General features: G+C 29.3%; 2 protein-coding genes across 2 annotated transcripts; both read left to right on the forward strand.

Annotated features, from left to right (window-relative positions):
* The first annotated feature begins 630 nt into the window (after positions 1-630).
* Positions 631-2,042, forward strand: LOC101264243 (pectin acetylesterase 8-like). Its single transcript, XM_019215080.3, has 7 exons — positions 631-889; positions 1,006-1,127; positions 1,204-1,286; positions 1,374-1,503; positions 1,580-1,659; positions 1,744-1,830; positions 1,918-2,042. Coding segments are annotated over exons 1-7 (549 nt in total). The 5' UTR covers positions 631-887; the 3' UTR covers positions 1,963-2,042.
* Positions 1,960-3,116, forward strand: LOC138337798 (pectin acetylesterase 8-like). The gene is made up of 7 exons (XM_069288212.1): positions 1,960-2,041; positions 2,116-2,176; positions 2,258-2,311; positions 2,408-2,470; positions 2,545-2,650; positions 2,730-2,875; positions 2,961-3,116. Exons 2-7 carry the CDS (start codon positions 2,150-2,152, stop codon positions 3,063-3,065), a joined length of 501 nt encoding a protein of 166 aa, XP_069144313.1. The 5' UTR covers positions 1,960-2,041; positions 2,116-2,149; the 3' UTR covers positions 3,066-3,116.
* The last annotated feature ends 13,771 nt before the right edge of the window (positions 3,117-16,887 follow it).

A 16,887-nucleotide genomic window follows, 5' to 3' on the forward strand; every position in this document is an offset into this window, starting at 1 on the left:
GTATTATCGATGAATTGAATATCCATGAAACTGTGTAAAATATACAATTATATACATACATAATATACATCGGCGAGATGATAATCTTTGAAATATGCATTATATTCTCTTAAAAGTAAATGTAGGCTAGACCACATGTCATGTAACGGTAATTCTGTAATTCATTGTTACCTCATTACTGATTGCACATGTAATATTCTTTAAAATGTATATTTATTAATGTTCACATGTCAGGTCAATATAATTTATGGATATGTCAATAAAAAGAAACCTATTATTAATTCAGTCTGTCCTGCTTTGTCTTGCATAAATTTTTTAATTCTTTTTCGAGATAAGTTTGATACTAAAAATAAAATTCATGAAATTAATTCATTTTTTCATTAATTTGTATTAATTTAATAGATAATTACATAATTTTTTTAAAAAAATTCATTGAGAAGCATGTAAGAAATTATTTAATTTTGATTGAACCATTTTATTTACTATTTTAAATATTTAATAACATTAAAAAACTATCTACATTAAAAAACTATCTTAATAGATAATGTTATATCACTTTTACAAAAATTATATAGACCCGCCCCACCCATTGGCATCGCTACTCTTTAAAGGTGCTAGACTAGGTGATATAATTGCCTGTGGGAGTAGATTAAAAAAAAGAAGTCATTAATTAATCACACATTGAACTTTTTACATATGCATCGAATGTTTTTATTTATTTATTTATTATAAGTGCCATACAAGCATTATAGTGTTATTTGCTTATAAAAGGAGAGATGAACTCATAGTCTCATAGCACTTGTTAAGTCTAATCATAAGCATTTTCTCTAAAATACTCTTCCTTTTATTCTCAATACTTTAAAGACGAACAAGTTGTTGCTCATAACATGTACTAAAACTTCAATACCTAACTGTTTTTTTTTTCCGATTTATAATAACATATTAGTAACTGATTTTCTTCAATTGTTCTCGTTTTAAATTTTTACTTGTTTTTGTTTGTTGTAGGACGAAAATATTTCTGTTGATTTTTCTAGTACTGCTTTATTGTACAAGTCATGTTGTTGGCGCGAAAGATGATTTGTATGTTAATATAACAATTCTTGAAAGTGCAACTGCCCAAGGCGCGGGTATGTTAATACATAAATATATAATCTTAATTTCTTCAAAGAATAATAATCAGATATGGATTTGTTTTTTGCACAGTATGTCTTGATGGAAGTCCACCAGCCTATCATCTTCATAGAGGACATGGTACTGGACTTGGCAGCTGGATTATCTACTTGGATGTTAGTTACTTCGACTGCTTAATTTATGAATTTTTATATCTAACACAAATTATTTAGCTTGGAGAAATAATTCATTCATATTTATAGGGAGGCGGTTGGTGTGACAGTATCACAGCTTGCCTAAATCGTTCAACGACCAACTTAGGTTCTACCAAACATATGGGAAAAGAGGGTTTTTTTGACGGAATACTCCATAATACTTCCATAAGAAATCCAGGTGATCAATATAATGCATATCTTGTTATTGATTGTACGCGTGTTTGAAGTTTTAACTCTAATACATTGTTTGGTAGAGTTTCACAATTGGAACAGAGTGAGGATAAAATATTGTGACGGTTCATCATTTACGGGTGATGTTGAACAAGTTGACCCCGTAAGAAATTAAATACTAGTATTACGATACATATATATATGCATCTCTCTAGTCAATTGATCAAATGTGAATCATTATTATTAGGAGAACAAATTATATTTTAGAGGGGCAAGAATATTTAAGGCTATTATGGAAGATTTGTGGAGCAAAGGATTGGAAAGTGCTGAAAATGTGAGAATATACTGTACTTTTAGTGCTTTACGAAAAAAAAATTGGAGTAGTATCTTGTTTGCTAAATCTCTACTAATATAATGACAGGCAATTCCATCGGAATATCAGCAGGTGGTTTGGCAACAATCTTAAATTGCGATAAGTTTAAATGCCTTCTTCCAGAAAATGCCAAAGTTAAGTGTGTTGCGGATGCTGGCTTCTTCATCAATGGGTTAGTCCTTCTAAAGAAGATTAATGATACACAATATCTTAACTTTATTAGCGTCTAATTCACTATTTATGCAGAAAGACAATAAATGGTACTTCATATATCCAAGAGATGTATCATAAAATTGTTAACCTACACGTGAGTTATATCTTCTCAATTAAAGTAATTTTGGTTAAGAATAAGAGCTATAAGTTGAATCTTTTCCTCTTCTGTTTTAAGGGATCGGCTAAGAATTTACCATCAGCCTGCACATCTGTAATGGAGCCAAGTTTAGTAAGCTTCGAAAACAAAAACAATTACTTTAATTAATTATAGTATGACATTACGGTTACTAATTGATGATATATGGTGCGGTGTTTTTTTCCTCAGAATATGGTTTCATACGTTCAAACTCCACTTTTCATAATCAACTCAGTTTATGATTCTTGGCAGGTGAAAAGAGACAAATGCTACTATTTCTCTGAATTTTATTTACTACACATAATTCTGATTATTCAAACACACAGATGAAAAACATTTTGGTTCCTCCACACGTTGATCCCCAACATGTTTGGGAGGATTGCTTGAACAATACAAATACATGCACGTCTAGCCAACATATAGCTATTCAAGGTTATAGTAATTAAATAATGTATACAACGTTACACATCTCTTCTTTGAAATTGAATTTATATGTTTTTTTAATGTATAGCCTTTGGAGTTGAGTTCTTGAAGACATTTGAGGGACTTCCCCCTTGTTTTACGAGGGGTTATTTCCTCACGTCTTGCTATTCTCATGGGGGAATACTTGCACCACCATACTGGTTCAGTTCTACCTCTCCTAGATTACTTAATAAGGTAATTAATTTGTTTTATCCATATAAAGTTACATTTTTTTTTATCATAACAAATTTTAATTTCTTTGTTATGTTAATTTATGTAGACAATTGGTGAAACCGTTGCAGATTGGTACTTTGAGAGAACAAGGTTTCAATGTATAGATCCGTACCCTTGTGTTAAAGTTTGCAAAGACTTAAATAATCACTGAGATGTTGGGAGCCCTCTTTTTTATATAAAATTCGCACATAACTTAATTTCATGCGCATCCTTGGTGAATTATTATTACTTGTGAATTAAGACAATAAATTAGAAAATCAATTAGATTAAAAAATTAAATAAATATAAACTTATTTTCATGATGAGAAAATAACGAAGATGCATCACATATTTTTTATTATGAGATATAAATTATCATGGTGATGTGAAATTACAAATGTAAAATTCATTTTTAAGTAAAATGGTAAGAAGGGCATTCTATAATAGGTTGTAGAAAGGGTGTTTTGTCATCCGCCTCATCATACGAATCCTTAATGCTACAATGGGAGAGTCCTTCTTTACACATTCGTTCGGTTTCTGCAGTAGGCACATCATCATTTTCAGTTTCCCAATTTTCAATGCACAAACAATAACAAGCTCTTTCTATAGCATCAGGATATGTTTTTTTACATATACAATTGACCGATGTCATAGATAATATCAAGCAAAATACACAAATATACTTCAATTTAATCATCTCATCACCAACTATCATTTTTTCATACACAATTAACTAAGGATTGAAAAAATCTCATATATATATATAGATGAATCATTTGTTTGGTCCTCTTCGCTCAATGGTTTCAAAAGTGACATGCATGAATGAGCGGACAATAAATGACTTCTCATATTAATTAATGAAACTTCATTAATTGTTTTTTTAAACGATATTATTACGTAAAAAGAGCTCAATTCATATGAATATATGAGCTTTTTTAGCCTTTAATATGGAAATTCATGAAATAAATATTTGTTTACTCATAACGTACATGTCTAAATTCTATTAATTGTTTTCTCTATTTATGCCCTAGATAAATTTGTCTTCAAGAAAATATCAGCTTAATTAACAAAATATTGTTGTGCTATCAAGATATATACAGGGTTCGCAAAAAATATTTAAAATATTTCAAAAAAAATTCCAACTGATCATGTCATTATATAGATTTGGTATCATCAGAAATGTTTCAGTTTCACTATTGCTTTTGTTTTCATACCCCAACTCCCTAAGGTTGTTAGTTTTGTAGTTTGGAATACAAATATTCACTTTTTACGACTATTTGTGTTAAAAGAGAAAAATATCGTAGAAAAATTACTTCAATCGGATCATTTTAACTATGTGTAAATATAATTATTTATCTTTACATAATTATAAATATACACAAGAATGACTCGTAACAAGATGATGGCGTTGAAGCATATTTGCGTCTTCGTATTATTTATGACATTAGTAAATTGTAACACATATCCTCCAAGAATAAAAAGTATTTGTCTTCATGTCTGCATTAATTTTTCAAAATATAATAATTTTAAAAAGATTAATCGTATGCGTCAACCAAAATTAGAAGAAATATATATGTAAAAAAAGAAGTACCAAGATTTGGGTGTGAGCTCAAGTAGAAAATATGATGGGGTTATATTAGTGGGTGATCCCTAAGTAATTTAAATAGTATTTTTTTTATTAATAAAAATAAAGATTCCTATAATATTGCAGTATCTTGAATCTATAGCCAATATATATTCATAAGACCATAACTAAGTATTTTAAATCAAGGAACCTAAGTAATTCAATTTATTAACTATTTGAACTTTCACTTTATTGATAAAAAATTAGATTCAAGTATTTTAAATATTTTTTTTATGAATTCTTTATCCATATCTATTATGAAAAATAGATATTTTTTCAAGAGATAATTATATAGAGTGACAAATTAATAAGATAAAATAAATATAGTAGCTACCGTTTGATTTATTTGTGTTTCATAGCGAACTGTTTGTCAGACCCTCTCTCCCTCATATTCTCGCTCGTCTTTCTCCCTCTCTCGCTGGCTTCGTATCGCTCCCCTCTCTCGCTTTATACAATAGAATTGTATAAATTGTGTTTCTAATCGTATAAATTGAGAGAAAATTGTATATACACATGCAAATACATATATTTTTATCCTATACACTTATAATTATACAATAAAAGTACTCCCTTGCCCAAGTCTCTTTTGCCTTTCTCTCTTTCTCGTTTTATACAAATTCAAATTGTATATAATTTCTCTCTTTCTCGTTTTATACAATTCGATTCAATTGTATATTCTCTGCCTAAGTCTCTTTTGCCTTTATCTCTTTCTCATTTTATACAAATTCAAATTGTATATAATCGTCCTATATACTTATATTATACACTTCTCTGCCCAAGTCTCTTTTTCTTTCTCGTTTTATACACTTCGTTTTATATAATTCACTTTAATTGTATATGTATAGTGGATTATACATATATATGTTTGTTATTAAGCATAATTATGCAAACTTTGTTAGATCATACAAATATAAATTTTATGTTTGTTATATATGAAAGTTAACCGTTTTTTAATTCAAAAGATGTATCTTTGAGAAAATCGTTTATTTTTCTATTGGATTATAACTAGTCTAAGTAATTTTTATGATTTCGAATATGTGGCCATTGATTCTTATATGGGATTAAATTTTGACTACATTTAAGTTTTTAAGAAATGATAAATGTGCACGACATTTTATAAATAAACAAAAACTAAATATGATAAAATTCAAAGGTAGTTTTAAACATTTTCCTTTTCACACCTCATTACAGTGAGCTTATTGTATAATAATTTATTTAAGCTAAAAATAGAAAGTAAATATTTAACAATAAAATTTATTTTGTGATGTCTTTATCACGTTTATATAGTTTTAATTTTAATTTCCGTAGTTTTAGGTAAATCCCCAAATAAAAAATTCTAAGGTAAATTCCATAGAAAACAATTCCAGCTGCGGAAATGAAAATTTTCCGTAATTAATTTTCAAGTATGCATATTCCCAAGTAAATTCCAAAGGCAACTCCAGCTAAATTATAACAAAATATATTTTTTCCAGTAATTATCTAGGCAAGAAAATTCTAAGTAAATTATCAAGAAAAAATCTCTAACAAAATTTGTAAAACGTAATTTCCATGTAGTACCACAGATAAAAATTAATATCGTCGAGTAAGTATCCCTAGCTAAATCTTCAAGTAAGTTTTTGAGGAATTTCTCGCAAATTAACAAAAATAAATTAATTTTATTGATTACTTAAAAATTTACCTATGAAAATGATGCTTATAAATTAGTATCCCCAAATAATTTCTAGGCCGTGCATAAAATGATGCCAAATTTTGGAGGAATATTTTTCTCTTGTACAAAGTTCTAGAATTAATAAAGTTCATGTTTTTGCATGAAAAATTCATGGGGAAATTATGCCGAAAAAGATTTCTTGTAAAATCTCTAAGTAATTTATATTTTTCTTATAGTTAATCAAATTTGACAAATAATCGAATGAGATGAAACACGTGGAGTTCATAATAGGTCAAACGGGAGATAAAAATTGATCTTGAAATGAAGCCAAATATCTAATCATTATAAAAAATATTGAGATCTTCGTCAAATGTTACTCAACTATAATAATGTGATTTTAGTGACTAATAATATGAGTTTTATTAGTACATATTCGTGGTGCTTGTCCCTCGATATGTAGCCATAAACAAATATGATTTTACTTACTTTTTGTTGAAGAGCTAGCATTTAAGCTCATAAGTACATAATTGTTTATTTTAATTACATATATACATTCAATCGTATACTATGCGTCCACTTTTATTTGTCATGTTGTGCTTTTTAAAAGTCAATTTGATTAATGTTAAAGTTAAATTTAATTATATTAATTTGATAATTTTTTTAAAAAAAAATAGATATTCAAAAATTGTATGAAAAGCACTATAAATTGAAATTTTTTGCATATTTATATGATGAAAAATCACATTATAAAATGTCGTTTGACTCTAAAAAAGAAAACCATGACAATTAAAGGTGAACTGAGGAGTATCATTTTGAGAGTAAACAAGTTAGCATTCACCATGTAGTAGCTTAGACCTTGCATCTTCTTTATTTTTTTTCTAAATTTTACGCATAATGATGCAACATTTTAACTTGACAAATCCTTCCTTTTAATTGGATAATACATTTTTTTAATTTAAATGAAGATTTACTATTAAATTTATTTTGCTTATGATATAAATTTGTCACATCTCTTACCCATATATTATGAGTAATATCTCCTAATTGTTCGCTTGAGAAAATTAATATACTTTGTGTAACGATTTTACCTAAACTCAAGATCAAAACATGACATATCATGAGCAAGAATTAATATTTCGTTTGAAATCTTAAAATAATGAATATAATATAAATTCTGTGACTACTATAATATTACCATTTGAAATTTTATTAGAAATATGAGTGTATGCTTTGTTACTAGCTAGCATATATTAAGGCCATAAATTAGAAAATCAATTAGATTAGAACATTAATTAAATAAATGTGTTAATTTATTTTCATGATAAAATAACAAAGATTCATTGCATTTTTTTTATTGTGAGATATAAATAAATATGATGGTGATGTGAAATTTTACATGTTTTATCGAAAAAATTGATTTCGAAAAGAGCTTGTTTTATTAAAGGGTATTTTCGACTTTTGGGATTCGCCACTTAATTTTTTAAGAAAAATAAAGAAAACTTATTTTTTCAAAACAACTAAACAGAAAATAATCGTTTTGAAAACTTTAAGGGGGTTCGGGATTCATATTAGTGTCTTAGGAAGGTGTTTAAGGCACCTAAGAAACTCCGTTAATACGGTTTTCCAACGATTAACTTATTTGACTATTTTTGTTAACTTTTGCAATTTTGAACTTAGATTTCTCAAATATAAACAAGCTTACAAAACATTGTTGTTTTAAGATTCCATTTAAAGTTAAACCTCTTAAAACTTTTAACTCTAAGCAAACTAGTGAATTTGAAACGTCTATCGCTTTAAAATTCAGTTTTGAGTTTTAAGTTTGATAAAATAGAAAGACATTTCGACGGGGTTTGGAGTTATTCTAACCCTAAACTAAAGGCATTCAAAACAAAACATAAACAAGTAGTAAAGAGAGAGAGAGAGATTTGGGGCCAAATTCGGGTTCTGTTCGCCTTAACCGAATTTTGGACCCATTTTCTTGTTTGTTTTTTCGACCCATTTCACCTGTACTAATCTAAACATATAAAATAAATTAGAAGAAAATAAAATGATAAGGGCTTAGGCCCATTACAAATAAAAATACAAAAATAAGCATAAATAAATTCTCCCAATTCGCCTTCCTCAAGCTCCTCCAGTCTTCATGGAATTCGATTTGTACGTCATGCTTTGGTGGGTTGACTCGGTAATAGGAAAGATGTGAGTCTTTAAAACTCTCTCGAATCGCATAAGTGAGTGTTCATAGTGAGCCCCCAAACGGATTTTACATGTCATAATGAAATAGGAAGTAAATTAGGAAATGCTCTCTCTCTAATGGATTTTCAATTTCAATTAGAAACACGTAATCACATGGCCAAATAATGAATCTGCAAAATGATGCACTCAAATAATACATGAATCAAACTTATTTTCTCTATTCTTGTACTAATTAACTTCATTGACGGAAAGACCAAAACTCAAATCCTATATCGAGCAAACAAACCAAAATAATAATGTTTAATTCAAGACGCCACCTTAGGAGACAACAAATACTTTTAACACAATAAGATATCAAGCTAAATTCCTATTCAAAACAAATCAAAAGCAAAGCAAAATAAATAAATAAATAAATAAATAACAAGCAGTATGCTAGCAATACATGAAAAACACAAAATTTCTAAAACAAGATTTCACCTAAACATGGGAACGAAACTAGTATTAGATAGTCGTATTATTAAACCAAAAACAGTGTGCCTCCCACCCGTTTTAAGAATGAAAACCGATATCAAATGCAAGGTAAGCTAAGGTATGGTAACATACTTCAAAAGTAAGCCACTGCTACTTCCTCCAGCTTCATAAACATTATCGTAATCATAAAACATAAGCTCAGTTACGGAACAACACATTTAACAATTTCGAAACGAACAAGTAATTTTAAGGAAAATCGTAACATAACTCAGTAATACCATCACTAAAGAGACCAATGTCATGCTAGAATCGAAATATTATAACACGACACAACACAGCCATGACGGAAACCAAACTAAAATTTTGTCAAAACCCATGGAGTCAATGGACGGTGATGTAAAGATTTAGCCTTTCCGAGCAATCCCATAACATTAATCAGGCAAAGAAAGTCGTGAAACTAGTACTGAATCAAGCAAATGAGGCCAATATATATATATATATATATATATAATCAACAAGACAATATTAGCTATAAAGTGCTCTAAACAGGGAGGTTCAGGCTTTTGATGCGAATTCCTATCACCAACACATTCACAAGGCTTGCTCGATTGGCATACGTAAGATAAAGTAAAAGAAAATCCTCCATAGACTTGAGCAGTAAAGGAACAAAGCAAAGAGAGAGTTGTTATCGAAAAGAGCATTCAATTTTTACATGACTTCAAGTTAAGCGAGAAATTTTACCTTCTTGGGAGCAACAAGCCGAGACACTAATGAGCGGAGGAGCGATGCGACAACGACCCGAACAACAAGACAAAACAGGAAGAGAAAATGAAAACCAGACGAGTTTACTGTCGTCTATAAGTTCCTTAAAATATTTTATCGAAGACGGCTCTCGCGGGTTCTCTCCTTCTCTATCCTTGGTTTCCGATAAAAGAGAACTCTATATACTTCGACTCGAAAAGACGTTGCAAGCTCAAAGGAGATTTTTTCGAAAATTTTCCCAATCCAAAATCTCCAACCCAAAATCTAACAAAAGTTTTCCAACCCCCAAAATCTCTCAAGAGTTTCAACTCAAATTTCGTCCAGAGTCTCAAACCCCAAGTTCTTCCTCTCTGAATTTTTTTCCGACAAAAATCTCTAACCCTTTACCCTGTAGAAGGAGGGGGTTTATATAGAAGGGAATTTTAGGGTTTCGAAAAGGAAGGCGGGAGGGTCATTTCGAATTTTGAAATTCAAAATCCTCTCCAAATGTGGACAAATCGAACGGAAAAGGGGATGTGGAGGGTGGAGATGAGTCCTTCGTCCTTGGCAAGCGACGTGGATCGATCCTACGATGCCAAGGACGAATTTCGCGTCGTCTTGCGCAACATGGACTGTACGAGCTTGACAGCTGCAGGTATCCGTTGCTCCTCGCTTCGTCCACGCGCTGGAGAGGAGAAGAGAGAGAGGGACGCGTGAAAGAGACGAGGGAGAGAGGTCGCGTGGGTGGAGAGACGCGGGTTTCCGTTTTTTTTTTCCGGGTTTGTCGCGTTTTGGTCTGGGAATTTGCTGGGTGTTCTGTTTCTGGGGATTGGGGATTTGGACGAGGAAAGGGGAGAGGGATGAAGGAGGGGGGAACGGGTTATTGGGTCGGAGCGGGTTAAGTGGGTTTGGGTCGACGGAATGGGCTTGGGTTGAGGGGAATTAATTTCGAAATGAGGTGGGCTGAAGATAAACAAAAGGGAAATGGGCTGTTGGGTTTGAATTGGGTTGAAATTGGGAGTGGGGGGAATTAATTAAAATGGGAAAAGGGAATTGGATTAACTTAACAAACAACCAATTAAAATGACGAATTTGTATTGACTAATTAACGAGCATTCTTTGTTTAGTAATATAATTATTTAAATTGTAAAATAGTGATTCAAAATATAACCATAATTTAAAACTAAATTAGTTTAATAGAATACTTATTAAAATATATATATATATATATATATATATATATATATTTTTTATAATCATAAGATATACTAATTATATACATAATTATGTAAAATATATATATTATCTAGAAGTTATAAGAAATGACAAAATTACTCAAGATAACACGAACTTTATATATACATTTTTTTAAATTTATAAAACTAACTATTTTAACTTGTTTGGAAATTTAAGATGCTCGAAAACTAATCTATACCGGCGCGGGTCAAAATTGGGTGTCAACATTACATATGTAAACTTATTTTTTGTGAGATAATAATAATAATAATTTAGTCTAGAAATTATGGTATGAAGGGCATTCCATAAGTTGTAGTATGCATTATCGCTAACCCAATCTTCAATGCACAAACAAACAGTAACAAGCTTATTCTACGACACAAGGATATGTCGTTTTACATGTACAATTAACCAATCTCATCAACAATATTATTAACGAAAATACACAAATATGCTTCAATCTTATTTTATTCATATTTAGTAGAAACATACACAATTAACTAAGGATTGAATACATATGAATGAGTTGAAAATAAATATCTTCTCATATTAATTAATGGAACTTTATTATTACATAAAAAGAGTGCAATTAATCAAATTCATATGAATATATGAGCTTTTTTAGACTTTAACATAAATGCAATATGGAAATATATGACATAAATATTTTTGTTCACTCATAACGCACGTACATGTCTAAATTCCATTAATTGTATGCCCTATATAACATTGTCGTCAGAAAATATCAGATTAACCAAAAATTTGTTGTGCCATCAAGATATATACAGGGTTAGCAACATCTTCTTATGAATTAATTCTTTAATTTCTATTCTCTTTTTTTTAAAACACTTTTTGTAATTGTGTGCCTAATTTAATAAGAACCAAAATCGAACTAGCCTAGGTACCTTGAGAGTTAATATTTCAAAAAAAAAAAAACGAACATCCATGTGATTTTTTAATAATATTTGAGAAGATTTTCTTAAATATTTCGTGTTTTATATATAAGTTGTTTGTAGCAACAAAAATATTTGAAATATTTCGAAAAAGTTTCCAACTTATCATGTCATAAAAAAAAATTATACAATATTTGGTAATTGTTGGTACCAAAAGAAATGTTTCAGTTCCACTACTGTTTTTGTTTTCATACCCTAAGGCTGTAAGTTTTATAGTTTGGAATATAAATATTTTTTTAAATATATATAATATATTTGTGTTAAAAGAGAAAGATTATAAAACTAAAATAGTTTAATCCATATACATTAAGGACCATTTTAAACATGTGTAAATATAAATTGTTTATGTATACAGGAATTATAAATATACACAAGGATGAGTCGTAACAAGATGGCATTGGAGCATATTTGTGTGATTTTCTTCGTATTATGTATGACATTAGTAAATTGTAAAACATATCCTCCACGAATAGAAAGTATTTGTCTCCATGACTGCGTTTATTCTTTAAAATATTATAATTTTGAAAAATATGGTCATATGCGTCAAGCAAAGTTAGAAGAAATATGTAAAAAAGAAGAAGCGCGATTTTACTGTGAGCTCAAGTGGGAGTACGATGAGGGTATGATTAATGGGTGATCCCTAGTAATTTAGATAGTATCACATATGGTATAATAACTTTATGTTTGTAATTTCATTGATAATAATATTTACTATGGTAAAAATTGAATAAATGGAGTATATTGAAAGCTTTATTAAACATTATAATTACGTCATATTCTCTGATTTATCACTCATAATATAATATTTTACTATTCACCTTTTTTTTCTAATTAGTTGTTAATTTTGAAATTATAGATTTCTTGTACATGAATTATTAGAATAAAAAACTTTTTTTGTCATAATCGTTTGTTGCTACAATTATGAATTTTGATACACATGGCCGTATATATGTAGACAAGTTTAGTAAAGCCTTTTAGAATTCGAATGGTGATATTGTTACTTTTTAGTTTATTTAATTAGCGTGAATTTAATGATATAATTATTTTGTATAGTATTCCTTCCGTTTTTTTTAATTATCATGATTTTTTTTAGGATCAAACTATAAAAGTTTTGACAAATATTTTAGAATTTTCCTATTGATATGCAAAAAATTGCATGCATTTTATAATACTTTTTATATAATTTTGAAAATCCAACTTTAAAAAAATGAATTAATATAATCTAGTCAATGTGATTTACTATTTTCCTCCATTTATCTAGTGGTCCACCAAAGCCTCTACCTTTTCTTTGGCCTCATTTATATTTGCCTTTGTAATAAACCCAAGATCTATTATTAAAAAAAAATCTGTGACACTCAAATTTATCTTGAGTTTACTAGTACTAGAATTTTGTGACTAGAATTTGTTCAGAATACTTAGGTACCAATTAATATGAACCAAAATTATATTATTGTACTATGTACAATACCTGAAAGAGAGTCGATTTATTTTTCTCGCGCACCACTCTAGGCAGTCTTACAGCGTCTGTAATTCTTCAGCCTACTTACACCCACAGAATTGACTAAGTATAGAAATACTTAAACAGCAATGTCAAACAAGCAATAAACAGGCAGCGTTTACAGGAACAAGTCCAAACCTTTATTAATCAACAATTAATACAAAGGAAGGCTTCACAAATCAGTCTAAGGCTAGAAAACTCTCTGTCCCTTGCCTTAGACGAATTTCCACCTTAAATCAAAATTCTGCACTATGGCAGTTACATGCAGCGGTTACAAATGACACCTGTCCGACACATGTCAGCCCAGGGTTCAAAACTAACTTTCCAACAGTTATATTTCCAACAGATAGAATCTAATTCAAATTACATTCTTATCTACACGAAATACTAATATTCTAACACTTAGAATATTTCAGGTTTCGTTCCAACACTTAGAATAATCCTGCCAGCTTCCAACAGTTACAATATTTTAGCTGTCTTCCACACTTAGTTTTATTTCAGCAATTTCGGGTAAACTGCCTTTGTCCTTAACATTGCCAAGTCTTCACAGCCTTGCTTCATCAAGACAACATGCTGTCTTGCCAACGCCCTTATCCCGCACGTAATTCATGCACGTTCAAGATGCCTTGCCAACACCCAAGCACTTGAACTTGTGTTGCACTGTTTTGCCATCATCCATGTCAAGACCAATGCCCAAGTCCTTGACATGTCTGCACGTAGTTAGATCAAGTAGTTTGCGGGTCTAACAATACCCCTTGTAAAGAGCCTTTTCAATGCTGACAAAATTTATGCTATGTTCTTTGCCCTAAAATTTCCGAAACCAAATCCGATTTCTTATATATATATATATATATATATATATATATATATATATATATATATAAGGAGGACAAAATTGAAGTTCGAAAAATAAATATGCTGATAAACTGAAATTTATTTAAAATAAAATATAATTGTTACATTTGTTTGTCTTAATTTATATGATATATTTTTCTTTTTAATCCATCTCAAAAATTACGTCATAATATTTCTGATATATAGTCACACAAATGGTTCATAAGTATTTAGACCATAAATTTTAAAAGTCTTCTTTTCTTAATTAAAATTTATTTTAATAAAATGATGAAACATAATTTGAGACGATTAAAAATATAACCCAAAAATGAAAATATAGTTGCAGCTCCCTCCAAAGCTTTGCGGAGTTGAGTTATTTATATACACAAAGGTGAGAGTAGTATCTAGAAATACTTTACGTGGGAGTTAGTAATATCGACGAACTTAATAACTTTCATTTAAATTATATAATATTTATTTGTTTGAGAATTCATTACAAATACACATACCTATATATCAACTTCAATTCATAACAACCTCCGTAAAAGTTTATATAATAGCTACATCTATCTAACATCAAAAGAATGTAGCAACTCCAAGAGTTATATAGTTAATTATTATATTTTTATCAATAATGATTGTGGTAAAGTGATAAGTACTCCTTCATTTTTAATCAGATGTTTCAAGTTTGAGTCTCTCTTGAAAACGAAATTATTTTTATTAGAGAATATTTTGAGATTTCTCAACGCTAAAATCCAACTTTTATCGAGGATACTAGGTGGGAAAAAATTATTATATTTTTGCATTAATTATCTTCACTTTGCTTTCCACATATTGCATGTATTTCTTTATTATGACATGATTTGTTTAGCATCTAACTCAAAGAATATGATGATTTAATTTATTATCATGCTTTTATGTATTATATTACTCTTCAATCTTATTATTATTTCATATTTTATTTGTTTTGATTTTCATGTTATTTGTTTGACTACAATATAATATATTTTTTCGTTAACTTCTTTTTTATTGTATTTTCTTTTCTTAAATTAATTTACTGATTAATATCTTATACAACCTAGATCTCTACCTCTCACTACTAAAGATCTAAATGCCCCACCATAAATTAATGAAAAATTTATGCTAAATAAAAAACAATTTTTTTCATTTCATTTTCACTTAATCAGCTCACTAGGAAAAACGCATGGTAAAGACACTTTCCATTGAAATACTGAAAATAGATAGTACTGAACATTTTTTCACTGATTCAATCAAAATATCTGTTAAAACAACAACTGAACATTCTTCAATGGGAAACTTCAATTTAGAAAATAACAAATTTCTAGTAACGTATGCGCATACATTATTATTTTTTTTCAAATTCTATTTGTAAAAATTTATCGAATATATTATTATTGTTGTTGTGATGCATAGTTGAGGTGGTCCAATACATACACTATTCTATTTGAGTGACCCTTTCCCAGAGGTTATGGTCACTAGATCTAAAATCTAGAACCATCCTATGCACTATTTTAATTGTAGTTAAATTATTGCTATAAGGACCACTTTTTTTTTAGAATATAAATGACCCTTGAAAACCTCAGGTGTTTGGCCAAAAATAGGATTAAAGAAAGGCATAGGTATGTGGTGAATAACCATCTTTCTTTCTCATTTTATCAATTAATTAATCACACATGTTCTCTAGAGGACTTTATTTTCCCCTAATTAGCAAGTTTATTGGATAATTAAAGTAGGAGTTAACTTGTACCACACTTTTTCGTTAAATGTAGCTATCTTAAAAGCCAAAAATAGACTTAAAGTGGGGAAAAGAGAATTTTTAATTTTCTAGTGGCATCTCGTAGATTACGTAATATTATTATAAAACTAATTAATGAAGACAAATTAGTGTCTAATAACTTTTATGTTGTTAATTTTATTCTAATAGATATAGTGGTGTTTATCTTCTCTCTCTCTCTTTTTTAAACTATATACTGAACTTTGAATCCTGTTTATGGATATTATGTTTAAGGGAAAAAAGATAAATATATCTCTGACTATCGTAAATGATATGTAGATCCTCCATCATACTTTTGGGATATTGGTGCCCCTGCCGTCTAAATACTAAAGCATATATATCATTTATACTAATGGACATACATGTGTCATAATCTTCTCCACCGATTTGACATTTATTAAATATGTAATGGACGTATAAATTTTGTCACGTGTCCCTATTTAGCCTTCCGTCAGAGTGGAGGGCATATATGCTCTAGTTTTTGGATGGCAGGGGTACCAATATTCCAAAAGTATGACGGAGGATATCTGTATATCATTTACGATAGTTCGAAATTTTTCCGTATATTTAATTTTACGAGTCCTCATCCTTTTTCAATTGTATAATGAACTCACCTATTAGATAAATATTAAATTTTGAAATTCATAATTTCAAACATTCATTGAATTCAATGACAAAAACTTTTAAATTAATTTTATGAAATTTAAAATTCTTGTGTCTACATCCCTTACCTAAAACACTTCCATATATCACGTTGTATTTGTGAATTGTGGGTGGTGAGCCTCAAAGTAACAAAATCTCACTAATTTCCCATAATGTCTTTAACCATTATTATCCCTCCACCATATATATATATATGAATGTGACCCTTCCACTTGAGAAAGTCGTAGCTCATTATGAGAGAGTCCCACTCCATTTACAACCAATTGTTCTATAGAAAACTCGTATGTATATATGAGCAACCAAAGATAAGAAGAACCCAACTAGCTAGATCTTATTAT

The sequence above is a fragment of the Solanum lycopersicum genome, chromosome 8, assembly GCF_036512215.1.
Source record: "Solanum lycopersicum chromosome 8, SLM_r2.1".
Classification (NCBI taxonomy): domain Eukaryota; kingdom Viridiplantae; phylum Streptophyta; class Magnoliopsida; order Solanales; family Solanaceae; genus Solanum; species Solanum lycopersicum.

What these genes read in the sequence shown, in the direction of transcription:
- LOC101264243 (XM_019215080.3), top strand. An exon ending in GCTGGATTATCTACTTGGAT is followed by an intron (nt 1,287 to 1,373) that starts GTTAGTTACTTC and finishes TCATATTTATAG; the next exon opens with GGAGGCGGTTGGTGTGACAG. An exon ending in TACTTCCATAAGAAATCCAG is followed by an intron (nt 1,504 to 1,579) that starts GTGATCAATATA and finishes ATTGTTTGGTAG; the next exon opens with AGTTTCACAATTGGAACAGA.
- LOC138337798 (XM_069288212.1), top strand. Translation starts at nt 2,150, where the DNA reads ATGTATCATAAAATTGTTAACCTACAC. An exon ending in CAGTTTATGATTCTTGGCAG is followed by an intron (nt 2,471 to 2,544) that starts GTGAAAAGAGAC and finishes TCAAACACACAG; the next exon opens with ATGAAAAACATTTTGGTTCC. An exon ending in CTCCTAGATTACTTAATAAG is followed by an intron (nt 2,876 to 2,960) that starts GTAATTAATTTG and finishes TAATTTATGTAG; the next exon opens with ACAATTGGTGAAACCGTTGC.